The sequence below is a fragment of the Prunus mume genome, linkage group LG4, assembly GCF_029339155.1.
Source record: "Prunus mume cultivar Tortuosa linkage group LG4, ASM2933915v1, whole genome shotgun sequence".
NCBI classification, from domain to species: Eukaryota; Viridiplantae; Streptophyta; class Magnoliopsida; order Rosales; family Rosaceae; genus Prunus; species Prunus mume.
In genome coordinates this window covers 11,997,471-12,011,442 of record NC_142701.1, presented here as the reverse complement: position 1 = coordinate 12,011,442, position 13,972 = coordinate 11,997,471, and the positions used below count along the sequence as shown (strand labels likewise).

General features: G+C 36.2%; 2 protein-coding genes across 4 annotated transcripts; one reads left to right on the top strand and one right to left on the bottom strand.

The window, feature by feature from the left end:
* The first annotated feature begins 3,916 nt into the window (after positions 1-3,916).
* Positions 3,917-7,105, top strand: LOC103327821 (protein OXIDATIVE STRESS 3 LIKE 2-like). 3 transcript variants are annotated; one of them, XR_016126016.1, is made up of 4 exons: positions 3,986-4,317; positions 4,431-4,737; positions 6,327-6,769; positions 6,850-7,105. XR_016126016.1 is itself a non-coding variant. In XM_089050145.1 (3 exons), the coding sequence occupies exons 1-3, from the start codon at positions 4,004-4,006 to the stop codon at positions 6,483-6,485; spliced, it is 780 nt and encodes a 259-aa protein (XP_088906271.1). In that variant the 5' UTR covers positions 3,917-4,003; the 3' UTR covers positions 6,486-7,105. The 3 variants fall into 3 exon arrangements, 2 of the variants coding, with proteins under 2 accessions (XP_088906271.1, XP_008228406.2); XM_089050145.1 differs by having other exon boundaries at positions 3,917-4,317; positions 6,327-7,105; XM_008230184.3 differs by lacking the exons at positions 6,327-6,769; positions 6,850-7,105 and having other exon boundaries at positions 3,987-4,317; positions 4,431-4,870.
* A 2,869-nt stretch (positions 7,106-9,974) lies between these two features.
* On the bottom strand, positions 9,975-13,530 carry LOC103327823 (uncharacterized). The gene is made up of 3 exons (XM_089050144.1): positions 12,968-13,530; positions 10,550-12,720; positions 9,975-10,279 (listed from the first exon to the last, which is right to left on the bottom strand). Exons 1-3 carry the CDS (start codon positions 13,041-13,043, stop codon positions 10,199-10,201), a joined length of 2,328 nt encoding a protein of 775 aa, XP_088906270.1. The 5' UTR covers positions 13,044-13,530; the 3' UTR covers positions 9,975-10,198.
* Between the last annotated feature and the right edge of the window lie 442 nt (positions 13,531-13,972).

Genomic DNA, 13,972 nt, shown 5'->3' with positions numbered 1-13,972 from the left:
ATGTACAATAATCTAAATTAGAGGCACACTGCTGTGGGGGTTCGAACACGACCACTAATCAACAAGTCAAGATTTTTTTTCATTAGGCTAGATCATGTTGGTTTTTTATTTTTTAATATATTTTTTAAACAAATGATATTGGGGAGACGGTAAATGCTTTTAACCACTCGAGCTACACGCCCTTACCATAAGAAACCCTCTATTTCTTTCCTACTGCAAAACTGTAATACTTGTTTTTTTTTTTTTATTTATCAAACTGTAATACTTGTTAATTGAGTTTTATAGTTTTTGTTTATATATAAATTTATAAGTATCTTAGGATTTCCCCACAAGAAAAAGAACCCTAAGTCTAATCTTCCTTTAACACGCCAAAGCTCCCCTTCATATAGTCATTCTTTTCGATAAGAAAATTATGGATAAATATCAGAAAGACAAATCCATAAGAAGTGTTCTAGGATTGCTTCTAAAATTAACCTTTTGCACACATAAGCAGTTTCTAGGATTGCTTATTTCCCCAAGTTTCTTGTCTTCTTAGTTTGTTGTAAATGATGGATGGCCCACATATTGAAAGTGAAGAACAATATTGGAAGTGAAATACCAGTTTGTTGCCCTCTTAGGATTTATTTTGGTCTTAGAGTTGAAGACTTATAGGCTTAGTCACTATTTACAAACAGTAAGAAGTAAATATTGTGGTTGTAGAGTAAATGTTTTAGTTGTGAAGCTTACACAATCCGCCTATAAATTGAGGCAATCTTCAAGCTTTTGATACGCAACAATCAGAAGAGAGAAAGTGAGAGAGAAATAAGAGAGTTAGAAAGTTTTATCCGAGAGATAAAATTCTATCAGTCTAATACCAAAAGAGCAAATACAATCCCACCCCAATATTCAGTGGTACTTTCATACTCTGTTTATTTTATAATAAATTTACAAATTTTCTTTTTGAATGCTAGGTGTAGTGATCAAATATCTGAGTGTATATAGCGACACTCTCAAACATAAAACAATAGGAAATTTATCTATTCGGTTCACCAACATTGGGCCCTAATCACCTTTCAAAGTTGTTTGCTCTCCAACCCTAGCCGCTCTCTACCTCTCTGAGTCCTAAAGGAAAATTTCATAGATGGAGGAAGAGGAAGAAGCATCACTGCCCCCCTCCTCTCCCTCTTCTCTTCTCGTCTTTTTCTTTTAGGTTAGTGAATAAGTCCATTGGGGCATTTTGAATTAAAAAAAACCTCTTATGGTGGTTTCTTCTAAGTCATGGTTAGATTGAAGTTTCCTACCACCCCTTTTAGTTTATGTTCTCAATCTAATCATACTTCCAAAATCCGCTCCCTAATGCCGCTTATGTATATAGCGACATCTCAATCATAAAACAATAGGAAAATTATCTAATCAGTTCACCAACATTGAGCCCTAATCACCTTTCAAAGCTGCTTGCTCTCAAACCCTAGTCGCTTTCTTCCTTTGTGAATCCTAAAGGAAAATTCCATGGAGGGGGGAGGAGGAAGAAGCATCACTGCCCCTTCTTTCCTTCCTTTCTTCTCGTCTTTTTTTTTTTTGTAGTTAGTGAATAAGTCCACTGGGGCATTTTGAATAAAAAGCCTCTTGTGGTGGTTTCTTCCAAGCCATGGTTAGATTGAAGCTTCCCACCACCCATTTTAGTCTATGTTTTCAATCAAATCCTACTCCCAAAACCAACTCCCTAATGCCGCTCATATTCTTTAAATTTGATTCTACATCGTCTTTAACGAAGGTTGGTGCAAATCATCCAATTGTTCTATGGCAAAGTTGTTGCTTTCGTTTATTTGTTTGCTCTTATGCACAAGTAGATTGCTGGAAATCATATTTTCCCTAGATCTGTTACGGATGCGGTGGTGGGTGTGCCGCGATGGCGCTTCTTCAAGTGGTGGTGGTAGAGTTCGTTTAGGCTCATTGGGTGATTTAGGATTGGTTATGTTGGGTTTGTGGGCTTTGTTTGGGCTTATAGCTAATTGTGATGATGTGGGTTAGTAGTTTTAGTGCGGCTTTTGTCTGTGTTAATTTTGCTTTTAGTATGTTAGTTTGTTGCCCTCTTGGGATTGATATTTTAGATGTCTTATTGATGTTTTTGATTGTATTGTTGAAGTTTATCTAATGAAATTTCTATTTGATCTATAAAAAATAAAATAAAAAAAAATCACTGGGCCCTAATCCGAATTTTGGAACTCAGATTCCAATGTGAATTTGCCCTACACTTTATTAGAGAGGAGATCGTGAGTTGAAATTTCATATACAAAATCAAATTGGCTATAAATTGCGAGAACTAATACTGGCTATTGATGCCAACTGACTTTTCTGAGTTCTTGTTTAAAAGGAGATTGAATAGTGGAAATCTTGTGTGAGAATGAAAACACATGGACCTAATCTCCATCAACATCGTAGAAGGATGATGTCGATGGGTTTTTGAAGGCACAGAGAAGTGTGGATAAGGGTAGAAGAAGAGCAGATAATAATGGTAGGCGTAGGGCAAGGCCTGTAAGGAAGACTAATCTGAATAGATGTGAGAAGGTTCGTTTGCCGATCAAGTCCCCATCTGTGATTCTTTAGATGGATTTACATTATCAAGTCAAAAAGTGCTGGCCTTAATGGTCCGTCCAATCACTTTAATATTTCGGTGAGGTGCTATAAAAAGTGTAAACAGCCTAATCCCTGGTGTGGTCCAATTATGATTTGGTACGTGAACCAAATCATTCATGTATATCATCTTATCTTCTTTGTATTAATTTCTTCTTTTTCTTTAATCAAATCATAAAACAAATTCATATCTGAAAATGCAGCTGAATTAATTGTACTTTCTATAACATCAATTTTGTCTTTGGGACGATTTTGGAAGCAAAACTTACGAAAAGAAAAGCAAAAAATAACTATCAAAGTGACCTTGTTCTTGGTTGTTTACGGTTAATTCCTTTCTAGAAACTATTGTAAAAAACCCAAATTCCTTTCCAACAATGTTCTTTAATGACACGACATATTTAGAAGAAAAAGATAAGCAAATTCCAACGAAGAAAAAAATCCAAGCAGAGATTCAAATCCACTAAGGATTACATAAATAAAAGTTTACTGATGATCTTTTTCCGAGAAAAAGATGAGAAATATTCTTATGCACCAAACATAATCTTAAGCTATATATGTTGCGTAACCGACAAAAGCAAGGAAAAGAAAAAAAAAATTCTAGGAAATTTATATTAATACAATTAAGAAACTAGGAGAGGATCAAAACAAAAATGACTAACAAAAGAATTTGCAACACACAACCTCTTTTATTAATTTAATAATTTGACCCTTGTGATTCTTGATAAGGAAGTAGCCTAATTAGAAGATGTTGGAGTAAGCACATACCTATCTAAACAATGCACCCTAATGTTGGTACATCTAGAACAACCTTCTCTTTTGACCCAATGAACCTTGAAAATTGCATTATAAAAATGGACACAACAATGGTCCAATGGTGACTCATTTACGCACGTAGGTGGTGGCTTAAAGGATATAGAGCTTATCCTCTTTTGTTTATTCGTAACATATAAAGAAGATAATGAGGAATCTTGGGATAAGGCAATCATATTGAAAACATTGGGAGACAGTTGAGTGCATGAAATTGCATGTTGTTTTGATTAGCTAGTGGTCCACGTTTGTACCCATAGTTTTTAAAAAAAAAAAACACCCATTTGCATCTTGTATTTCTTTTATTAGACTAAACATGAGTGTATGTATGTGTTGCTTCCTTGCCTAAAACGCATAAAATCTCCATGTCATTACATGTCATGAGGAGGACACCCTTTCTTGCAGGCAACCAAGTCTAATCCGTGTGTGTCATGTCTCTCTCTCTCTCTCTCTCTCTCTCTCTCTCTCTCTCTCTATATATATATATATATATATATATATATGAAAACCTCTTTCAAACGATTATATCCATAACTTTCTTCTTCTTCTTCATCTTGCTAAGATATAATAGGCTGCTCCATCTATGGGTGAAGGTAGTGAAGAACAAATGCTTCACGCTCCATGCTTGATCACACAATATGATATTAGCTACACAAAAGCACGGGAAGATAGCTGCGTGATCATGAAAGGACATGATGATGATGGTGCTGATGACGATAATGGGTATAGGTACGACACCACATCATCCATATCGGTTTCCGATCGATCGACATCTTCTTTGGAGTTGGTAGATGATGCATCTTCATCAACAACAACATCATCATCATGTTCTTCTTCCTTCAATTCTCATGGTTCTTTGTATGACTTGTCAGATCTCATGGCCCAGCTACCCATCAAGTAAGATTAAAGCAAAAAGCAAACTCATCTCAATTCATGATTTCTAATTCTATATATCAACCTGATACTTTTAGCTGGATGTTGCGTATTAATATTTATTTTGGAATCTACAGAAGAGGACTTTCGAAGTATTTTGAAGGCAAGTGTCAGTCATTTACATCATTGTCAAAGGTCAAGAGCATTGGAGATCTTGCAAAGAAAGAGAGTCCTTACAATCAAAGAAAAGCACTAAAACAAAGTAAGAGCTATGGGGGTGGCTTGGGTAGCTACAGATCCTACACACTTCCTAAGGCCACCATTTCTAAGATTAAGAAGACCTCATCAGCTTCAAGGGCTTCTTATTTGTCATCTCATAATTTAACCTTTTCAAGTAGAACAAGAGGCGGCTCTTTTGGTAGTAATACGCTCCCCCCAATTCCTGTAAGAAAGAAATTTTAACCTACGTATACGTACGTACGTGTGCATGTATAGATATACAAATATATAGCAGATCCGTCATCTTGCAATAATGCTTAAATACAAATATATAAACTTGAATACTGATTTTGCTGTAGGATTAATGGTTGCATCAATAAAAAATTGTCCCCTTACAGCAGAATAAGAGTCGTTAAGCCCCATGAGAAATTGTATGAACTCAACCACATGGGTGGAACTAGGTAGAGGGCTAACATGGGCTCTAGCCCAGGTAGCCTTTTATAAAATTAAAATATATTACATATAGTTTAATGTTATTCATCACATAAAAACTTAGTAGCTTACTCAAATGTAGTTTTGTAACCCACTGTTCATTCAATTTTTGTGGGCATATAATCATGTTATATTTAATTTGTTTGCTCAATTAATAAAATAATCTCTTAATAAATACATGATTTTAACTCTCAACCTTTTACTATTTATCCCAATATGTACTTTAATATATTTCTAGAAAAACTATAGAAACAGTAAGTACCCAAACAAAAATTGGTCCTTAGATTTTAAGCTATAACAACTTTAACTAGCCCACCCATTGAAAAATTCCTAGTTCCGCCCTTGCTCAACCAGACTTGAGTTTGGTATAACATAGAGAGATAGATTGTTGTTCATGCTTATGCTCTACAATTTCACATTGAATCTGAAAAATACACGAGAACGTTCTTTCAAATATGACAATCCCTCTGCTCACATGTGGTGAAGACTTGTTTAGGAGCTTTATAACTTATGCTTGTATTGAAGTGCATGATTTTGATTAAGTTTATGATTTGGTTTGAGAAACGCTTTGGAATGCTTATGGATTTATTGAGATAACATTCATGATTGGTAGATATATTGAATGGCTTTGGAAGTTTAGAAACGTTTTGGAAAGTTCTGTTTATGAGTAATGAGCAGCCCGAGGAGCCTGGTTTTATTTGAGTATGGATTGACGGGGGATTTGAGGATATTGTTTGGAGTAAAAGTTTTGATATGTGATTGAAATTGGATTTTGTTTTAAAGATGATGTGTCAACTTAAAGTGCTTTGGATTAAATTTTAATGAGATAGCATATGTAGGGAAGAAGTCAAGCAGATCATGACAGAGAGAATCAAAACAGATCATGGTAGAGAAAATTAGAGCAGAGGATGATGTGTCCAATTTAAATATGTTAGATTAAATTTTAATAAGGTGTCAGGTGGAGAACAAAAGTTAAGTAGATCATGATAGAAAAAATCAGAGCAGAGGATCCGGATCCGAAAATGGAACCTTAACCATTTTGAAAGGTGTAATTAATGATATGAGTTTCCTAAGCTCAAGCTAATTTGAGTGTCTTGTTAAAAAGTTTTCACATTAAAAAAAGTAGTGCTTATTTAATAGGTAAAATTGTAACAATGATCCCTCGATTAAGACCAAACTTTACTTTACATCCCTCATATTACTAAATTATTATAGTACTTTAATTATGTCTCCACTTGCCAATGAAAAACAAACCCATCCCCAAACCAAAACTCAAACATCACCAAATCCTCTAAACATGTTATTATTTGATTTATTTGCAGAAATCGAAATCGATATCGACATGGTGGAAGACACCCCTACTTCCCAGCCGCTCCACCATCACTGCCACGTGCACGCCACCATCTAATTATAGAGTTCTTTGGCCGCCACTAGATCCGACGAGCCCAAAACTCAACCCACATGCGATGCATCATATCTGATGACCCCCAAATTCGACCAGCAAAGAAAGGTTTCCATTTGAGCTCGGGCGAGTTGCTACAAAAATAAAATTCACCGGTGCGATGAACCATCTCCAACCATAACCACCATTGCCATCGGTGACATCCCCCATTGGAAAAAATCAACAGCTTTCAAGTTGGGCGAACTAAACCAAGCAAGGCATGAAGAAGGTTGACAAAAGGAAAAGAGAAACCCTAGCAAGAGAGTGAATGGAAAAGAAATTGAATCTAAAGACTTTTATGCTATACCAGACCCTAGTACTTTGGTAAGTGATTTAAACACGGGCACCGAGCTCTCTGAAGTTAATGAAAACTTGGTTATACATTATGTGGATGATGTGAACAGGTTTGAGGAGGTGCCTCAAGATCTAAAAGCCAATCCGATGATGTCCAAAGGGAACATTGATGACGAGGGTGCGTTGGGGAGAGGGGGATGTGGTGACGGCGGATGGTGGGTTAGAGGTTGGGCTGGAAGGGAGCCCTTTTTTTTCCCTGGGGAAGAGGCTATGAGTTTTTTTTTTTTGATTTTTAATTTTTTGTTGTTGTTGTTGTGGTTTTTTAGTTTTTTATTTTATTTTAATAAGTATATAATTTTTTATTAATTTTTTGTCCATTTGGAAATCCAAGTCATCAAAAAATGGGTCTTACATTTGCCACATCAGCCATTTAACAGATTCACTAACGGTTTGGCTAACGAATGCAAATTGTAAAGTTTCCGTGATGTTGATTATGTACTGGTAAATATCCCTAAAATCAAGTATAAACTTGTAAATGACCCTATAAATTAGGGGGTTTTATATAGTTTATCCATATAATTGAGGATGTGAAAATAGACAAAGATATTCAATGGACAAGCATTTTATTATCCAAAAATTGTTACTTTCCATTCACTATGGGTGGGATGACTAATGACTAAAACTGCACTGGTAAAAATGATCCAGACGATTATAATAAGGATTTGATTTCCTATAGCAATGTAAAACGAAAATTCGGCATGATTATGTCAGAAAGCAATTGCAAGCCTAACCTTCTTTATAAGGAGGATGTGAAAAAAGAAAAGTTGTACAAGTGGCAGGGTTGCAATCATAGCCAAAAGGGTGCACACTGTCTGCAAAGTTTAACATTAGATTTCATTAGTTCTAGAATAGAAAACAAATCGGATAAATCAATTCTTTAGACGTAGGAATGACTTAGCTAAACTAGCAAAAGCCAAAAATTATACAAGGTTGATTAGGACTAGAAGCTAATGGAAGGAACTAGAGAGAAACTGCTTCCCAACTTGGAAGAAATATCAGCAGAGAACTGCTTCCTCTCAATTATACAGCAGATAATCATGAAGATTCCAGTACATTATACATACATGTCAATAACTAACTAAAATAAAAACGCTTACTCTGAGGTGATCTTTAGGTTCTGGTTTGTTGCTTTTGGGAATGATGGCAGAAAATATAGGATAAAATGTAAGACCAGGAGTAGTTTACTATTTTTGACATTGATTAGAAGACCATCAAGTTAACAGTTGATTGCTTATGGAATATTGGCAAACTGTCATCCATATTTTAAAGAGAATTCCATAGATATAGCTGAATGGAGAAAATAAGATCCTTGTATCCAATCCCAGTTAGGAGAAACTGAGGTTCATTTGAGGCAGTAAGTCATGCCTCGAAGATTGACTGCAAACATTGCATACCATTTAGAATTCTGGAAATGTTTAGATGGGTGGAGTGAATGAGGTTTGAAAATTCTAGGGCCTAGGTTACCTGGAATTGGAGCAAACTCAAAGGCCTCATATATACAACACGAAACAATATGTTGGTGATTGTAAGTTTTGATCATATGAGAGATCCTACGAAAGACACAGAATCGAAGATTATGCTTACCAAGAGTAGAGAAGTAACCATAGGGGTGAAAAGCAAGCCAACAGGATGCAAGACGAAGTTTCAGATGCGTTCTTCTTTCCACTATCACTGGTGGACATTTTTGAAGTCGCTTCTTTGCCCAGAACATCCTTATCCAGAAGTTTGCCTTCAACTGTTACAGTATTAGCATCTTGCATTGATGATGTTGATTCTCCACATAGTTTAGAATCTTTTCTTCTAGTATGCTTTTCATTGGCTGGAATCTTGAGATATTTCTTTGATCTAAAAACTCCTGGATCTGCAGGATCAGCAGCTGCACACCAAATATATAGGCTGAAGAAGACACTTGTAATCTGAAAAGAAGAGAGATGCTACTTCATTGAGAACAGGAGATACGTAATATTGAAAATACACTGAAAATATAAAGAACCAAACGCATAAATCACATGTCAACAAGAAGAGAAAGCACGGGTCTTAGGTCACAAACCACCAAAAAATGAAAAGAAAATCGTATAAAAATAGGGATTCAAGAGAAATAACTTACAAGAGGAGCGTAGAGGCCCATCACAATGTACTGAAAAATCTTTATTTCTAACAAAAGGAGCAAAGAAAACAGAAAGCCAAGGCCAAGGCCAGAAATACAGCAACAGATGCAGAACAACAACACACAAAAAAATTACTACATCAATTGACTGAGCTATAAAACCAAAGCGAAGATTCTTGAAACTACTCCTGAAGAGGATGGTAAGGAAGTTGCCATCCATGGTTCCTCATATTCTGTTGGAATGCTGAAGACCCAAGATTCAAAAGAAGACAATACAACGTACTGGGGAAGAAAAAAAGTGACATGGGAAAGCTTTCCCTGTAACTTGTTTGTCTTTTATTATTTTCCTCCACTTTCCCTCAAATAAGGATAATTGATTCACTATGGATATGGTGTTTAATCAGAGAGGAAAAGGAGCTCAAAGGTGGAGATATAACAGGTTTGAGGTGAGTGGGTGTTGGGAAGAAGAATGGGCAACAATGAGAAAGCTTTGTCCAGTTCACTCAATCACAACCTTGAGGAGTTACGGAGTAAGGTGAGAAAAAGATAGGGGCTTGGCTGGTTTTGGGTTTTTGAGAAAAAGAGAGGCGATCAATGCATTATAACATAATGACATCTCTGATACTCATCCTCCACATGCTTTGCCAATGTGGCTGCAACTTCATTATCCCCAAGTTGTGTACAAGCTGAAATATCTCCAATCACTTCCACCTCATGGACGGTCACTTTTCTTCCCTCATTTTCTTATACATCTCAATGGCTTCCATTGCATAGCCATTCTGAGCATAACGAGCCACCATTGCTGCCCAACATGATGCATCTGCCCTCTGTATCTCGTCGCAAACCATCCTGGCCTCCGAAACATTTCCACACTTCCCATACATTGCTATCATAGCCACCCATGCCACTGAATTTTTCTCCACCATTCTTCCATACAATTTCATTGCCGTTTTCATATCACCATTGTTGGCAGACCCAGCAACCATGGTAGTCCAGGAAACTTCAGCGGTGTTTGTTTTTGTATATAGTTAAGTTAATTCATGAAGTCAAAGGTTATAGAGAAAGTTCTGCTAAAAAAAATTGCAAATTTCTGATAATCTAGAAATACAAATGAAGAATGAGTGCCCTACACTACAGACAAATTGAAAACAAATCAGTTTCTCTACACTAATTGGCATCACACAGCCAAAATTCTCCAGACACTCTTCAGTGGAAGAATGCTGAACTAGGAAACAACATAGCAGCTGTGTGTTATGGTGCAAGCCAGAACATAAGATTTAAGGCCAGAAGATTCATGGAGACATGACTGTTCTGTTGCGAATTCTGCTTGATCGTCTCAGCGGAGTTGTAACTTCTTCATCTTTTCCACCCTCCTAAATTGACAGAAAAAAGAACAAGAATAAATGATTAATTATGATGATTCAACATAAAATGTCTCAAATATACACCTCTCTACCCTCCAAAATTAGCATTTTTTGCACATAAACAGTAACGAGGAAGGCAATAAGCAATGTGTTTGCATAATGCTAGCATTTCAAAATTGGTATTATGTCATGAATTTAATTACTAATCCACTGCCCTAATTGTCAAATTCTTTTTAAGAGGAATTAAGTAAAACTTTTATGCCACCAAGAAATGCTCACCTTTTTCTTTATGATCTTCTGAGGAGTAATATAGCTTCCATTTGAAGGGCAATCCATGGAAGAAAACTCTGACGCAGTCGGATGCACTTGAAAAGAAACAGACTGAACCTTGCTCCCCAATTTCTTCTTTGAAGAAACAGAATAGTTGCTTTCTTCACTTTCTGTGATCTTGTTTTTCATACTACAAGTCCTTAATGAGCTGCTGACCTCTCCAACCACAAATTCACCAAGCAATTCGACTGCTGGTGCCTGGCTATGGTAATTATCTTCAGAAGCTGCTTCAGTTGAATGCTTAGAAGACAAAGACATCCTTCTGAAAGAAGAGTAAACATGCTCAATGCTGCTGTCTTCTACCCTATTGGGAAGTACTGGCTTGTATTTCTCTGCTATCACAGGTTCTGAATACGGCTTCAAGGGCAGAGAAGAAACCTTCTCGTTGATTTTCTTCTGCTCTATTATCAGACGTTTGGCACAAGGATTTTCAATTACAGAAGAACCCTTTTTTGTACCATTCCTTTGCTTAAAGCGAAAAGCCAACACCAGAGATGCAACAATCACAGAAAATATGGAAACCCCAACAAGAGCTGTATAAAATGTTTTCAATTTCATGTGGGTGATTAGCTCCTCCCTCCAGTTCCCTTCTGCTTCTAACTTGAGAATCTCATCAAAGCCTGCATCATCGTCATTATCCATGGTCTCTGACACATGTTCAGCTATCATGTTCGTGAAATATTCTTCTAGTCCTCCCTCCATTTTATTCTCCACCATTCCATCAGTTTGCTCCACTGCAACCTCACCTTCTTCTTCAAGATCATTTGAAACATCAGACACTAGATTGAGGTGATCAACCTCACCAGGTATCTGATCAGAATTCTCAGCCATTTGATCAAAAGTTTCGTCAATATCTTCAACTTGTTTTTCACCAAACTCATCCATTACTCCATTCTCTTCTTGTTCTGTCACTTCCATAGCTTCAATTTCTTCATCTTTTAGCTCTAACACTTCTTCCAATGAATCCATTCGTGTTTCTTCTTCTCCTTGACCCATAACTTCACTTCCACTCTCAAATTCAACCAACTTTCCCTCCTCAACCCCTATTTCCACCAAACCCATGTGTCTTTCTTCTTTTTCATCCCAAAGCATACCTCCACTTTCAAGTTTCTTCAATAAAGCAGCTTCAAGTGTATGGTTCTGAATGCACCCATCATCTTGAATGCCTTCAAAGACTGTTTGATGGTTCATAGTAGATATATGTGAGGTAAAGAGTACTAGAACCAACAAAAGAAGCAAACTTTTAAAAAGCCCTTTCAATTTCCAACCCTTCTTCTCTTCCTTCACCTCCTCATATTCCTCATCACTTTCCTCAATTTCCTCATCACTCTCCTCAATTTCTCCATCACTCTCCTCAACTTCTTCATCTCCTTGCTTAGTAAGACCATCCTGACGAGGAGAAGCCAAAGAACTGGGAGTCGTAACAGCTCCAGCTTCCTCATCAATAGCTTTCTGGGAATCGAAAGAACCACTTATACTAAGCAGATCATCCTGACGAGGAGAAGCGAAAGAACTTGGAGTGGTAACAGCTCCAGCTTCCTCATCAGTAGCTTTCTGGGAATTGAAAGAACCACTTCTGCTAAGAAGATCATCCTGACGAGGAGAAGCCAAAGAACTTGGAGTGGTAATAGTTCCAGCTTCCTCATCAATAGCATTCTGGGAATCGAAAGAACCACTTCTGCTAATACCCAAGTCTTCATTTCTTTCGGTACCACCATATTCTAGGCCAAGAAAACGCTCCCGGCGCCTATTTGGGTTGTACCGGAGAAATTGAGGCCTCGGAGAAAGGTAATTAGTTATAGGGTCATAAGGCCTTGAAGATAGACTATCAGAAAGAGCTTTACCATCATCATGGCATTGAAAAACTGAAGGGGTTAATGGCAAGGCTTGGGATAAAGAATCATTACCATTGTCAGTACCTATATGGGTGGACTTTTCAACAAGGGTATTGGAAAAATTGAGTTCGGATGCCTCATTTCTTTCGCCTAAGATGTTCTTTCTTGAAGAAATGGCCTTGGACGTTGCAGATATAGTTGGGGACATGTAATTCTTTGCCATTGGTTTCTTTGGGCTCCGCAGATGGGAATTGCCCACTTGCTGATGATATTGATCATTTTCGTCTGCATATTTTGGAAAGAAAGAAAACAATTTTTGAAACAAAAACTAGAATATATGATGAATCAAAAGAGTTTTAAATTTCTAATGCTCCGTTTTGCAAAACAGAAGAAAAAAGAAATGGAGTATCTGTCTTTCCTAAACTTGAACTATGAATTATGAACTCTTATTAGCATATTGAAATTTTTTTTTATTTTAAACAAACGTCTTATTGGCAAATCAAAACTACAAACACTGAGAGAGAGAGCGTACCAGATGCAGAGGGCTCTTGTGTTACAGAGCGCCTAGTTGGTGTTGATGATAAAAGAACCTTATCAGAACCCTCCATTTTTTTTCTCACTGTGTTCTTCTTGGTAAGTTGGTAACAATGGATGTGTGTTTAATTTCTGGTGCTCAGAATATGATATGGTTTTCTGTTTGCTTCTGCTGCAGAATTGAGAGAAATCTGAATTTTGAATTTTGTGACCGTTGGAGATTATAATATAACTACGGAGATGACCGTTGGAAGGCAAATTTTGCAACGGTACAAAAATTGGTTGGTGGATATCAATTCTGACGTGGGTGATAAAATGGGGCCTCTTACCTAATTTTTCTTCTTCTTCTTTCCTCTTTTTCTAGAGATCTCTTACTTAATTTTACTATATTACTGCTCCACAATGGATAACTAGTAATGAATTGAAAATCAAATCGCAATCCATTAAAAAAAACACAAAAACAAAAACAATAATTTCGTTATCAAAACAGAATAATATTTTTGTCCGTGTAAAAAGAACATATAGTAAATAATTAAAATTAGGGAGTTTCACTAAAACACCCAAAATGGGGTTGAAATTATAAAAAAACCCAAGCACTATTTAAACATATAAACACACCCAAAATCCATCATTACATACACTCAAAACCCATTTATAAACACACCCAAAAAGTTGACTTTTGGGTTGATTTTGGGTGTATTTCTATGTTTAAATAGTGCTTGGGTTTTTTTATAAATACATGTCTAGGATTGAGTTTATTTATAAATTTGTATTAAAACTATTCATAAAAATAAACAATAAAAAAAATTCCGTGTCTAGTATAAATAATATTTTAGTCACCAAAAGTTTTAAAATTTAGTTACCAAAACAGATTTTTTTTTTTAAAAAAATTCTAACACTTGTCATCAAATTAAAAGTTCATCCTCAAAGCAAATGAGATTTTGACACTTGTCAAATTCTTTTATGATAAAATTAAAAGAATTTCATAAAAAGAAAAAGTTCA

Excerpts from the sequence above, each read along its gene's own strand:
- LOC103327823 (XM_089050144.1), bottom strand. The coding sequence starts at position 13,043 with ATGGAGGGTTCTGATAAGGTTCTTTTATCATCAACACCAACTAGGCGC. Across the intron at positions 12,721-12,967 it reads ACAAGAGCCCTCTGCATCTG|ACGAAAATGATCAATATCAT; the intron begins GTACGCTCTCTC and ends CAAAATATGCAG. Across the intron at positions 10,280-10,549 it reads AGAAGATCATAAAGAAAAAG|GAGGGTGGAAAAGATGAAGA; the intron begins GTGAGCATTTCT and ends CTGTCAATTTAG.
- LOC103327821 (XM_089050145.1), top strand. The coding sequence starts at position 4,004 with ATGGGTGAAGGTAGTGAAGAACAAATGCTTCACGCTCCATGCTTGATC. Across the intron at positions 4,318-4,430 it reads ATGGCCCAGCTACCCATCAA|AAGAGGACTTTCGAAGTATT; the intron begins GTAAGATTAAAG and ends TGGAATCTACAG. Across the intron at positions 4,738-6,326 it reads ATACGCTCCCCCCAATTCCT|AAATCGAAATCGATATCGAC; the intron begins GTAAGAAAGAAA and ends ATTTATTTGCAG.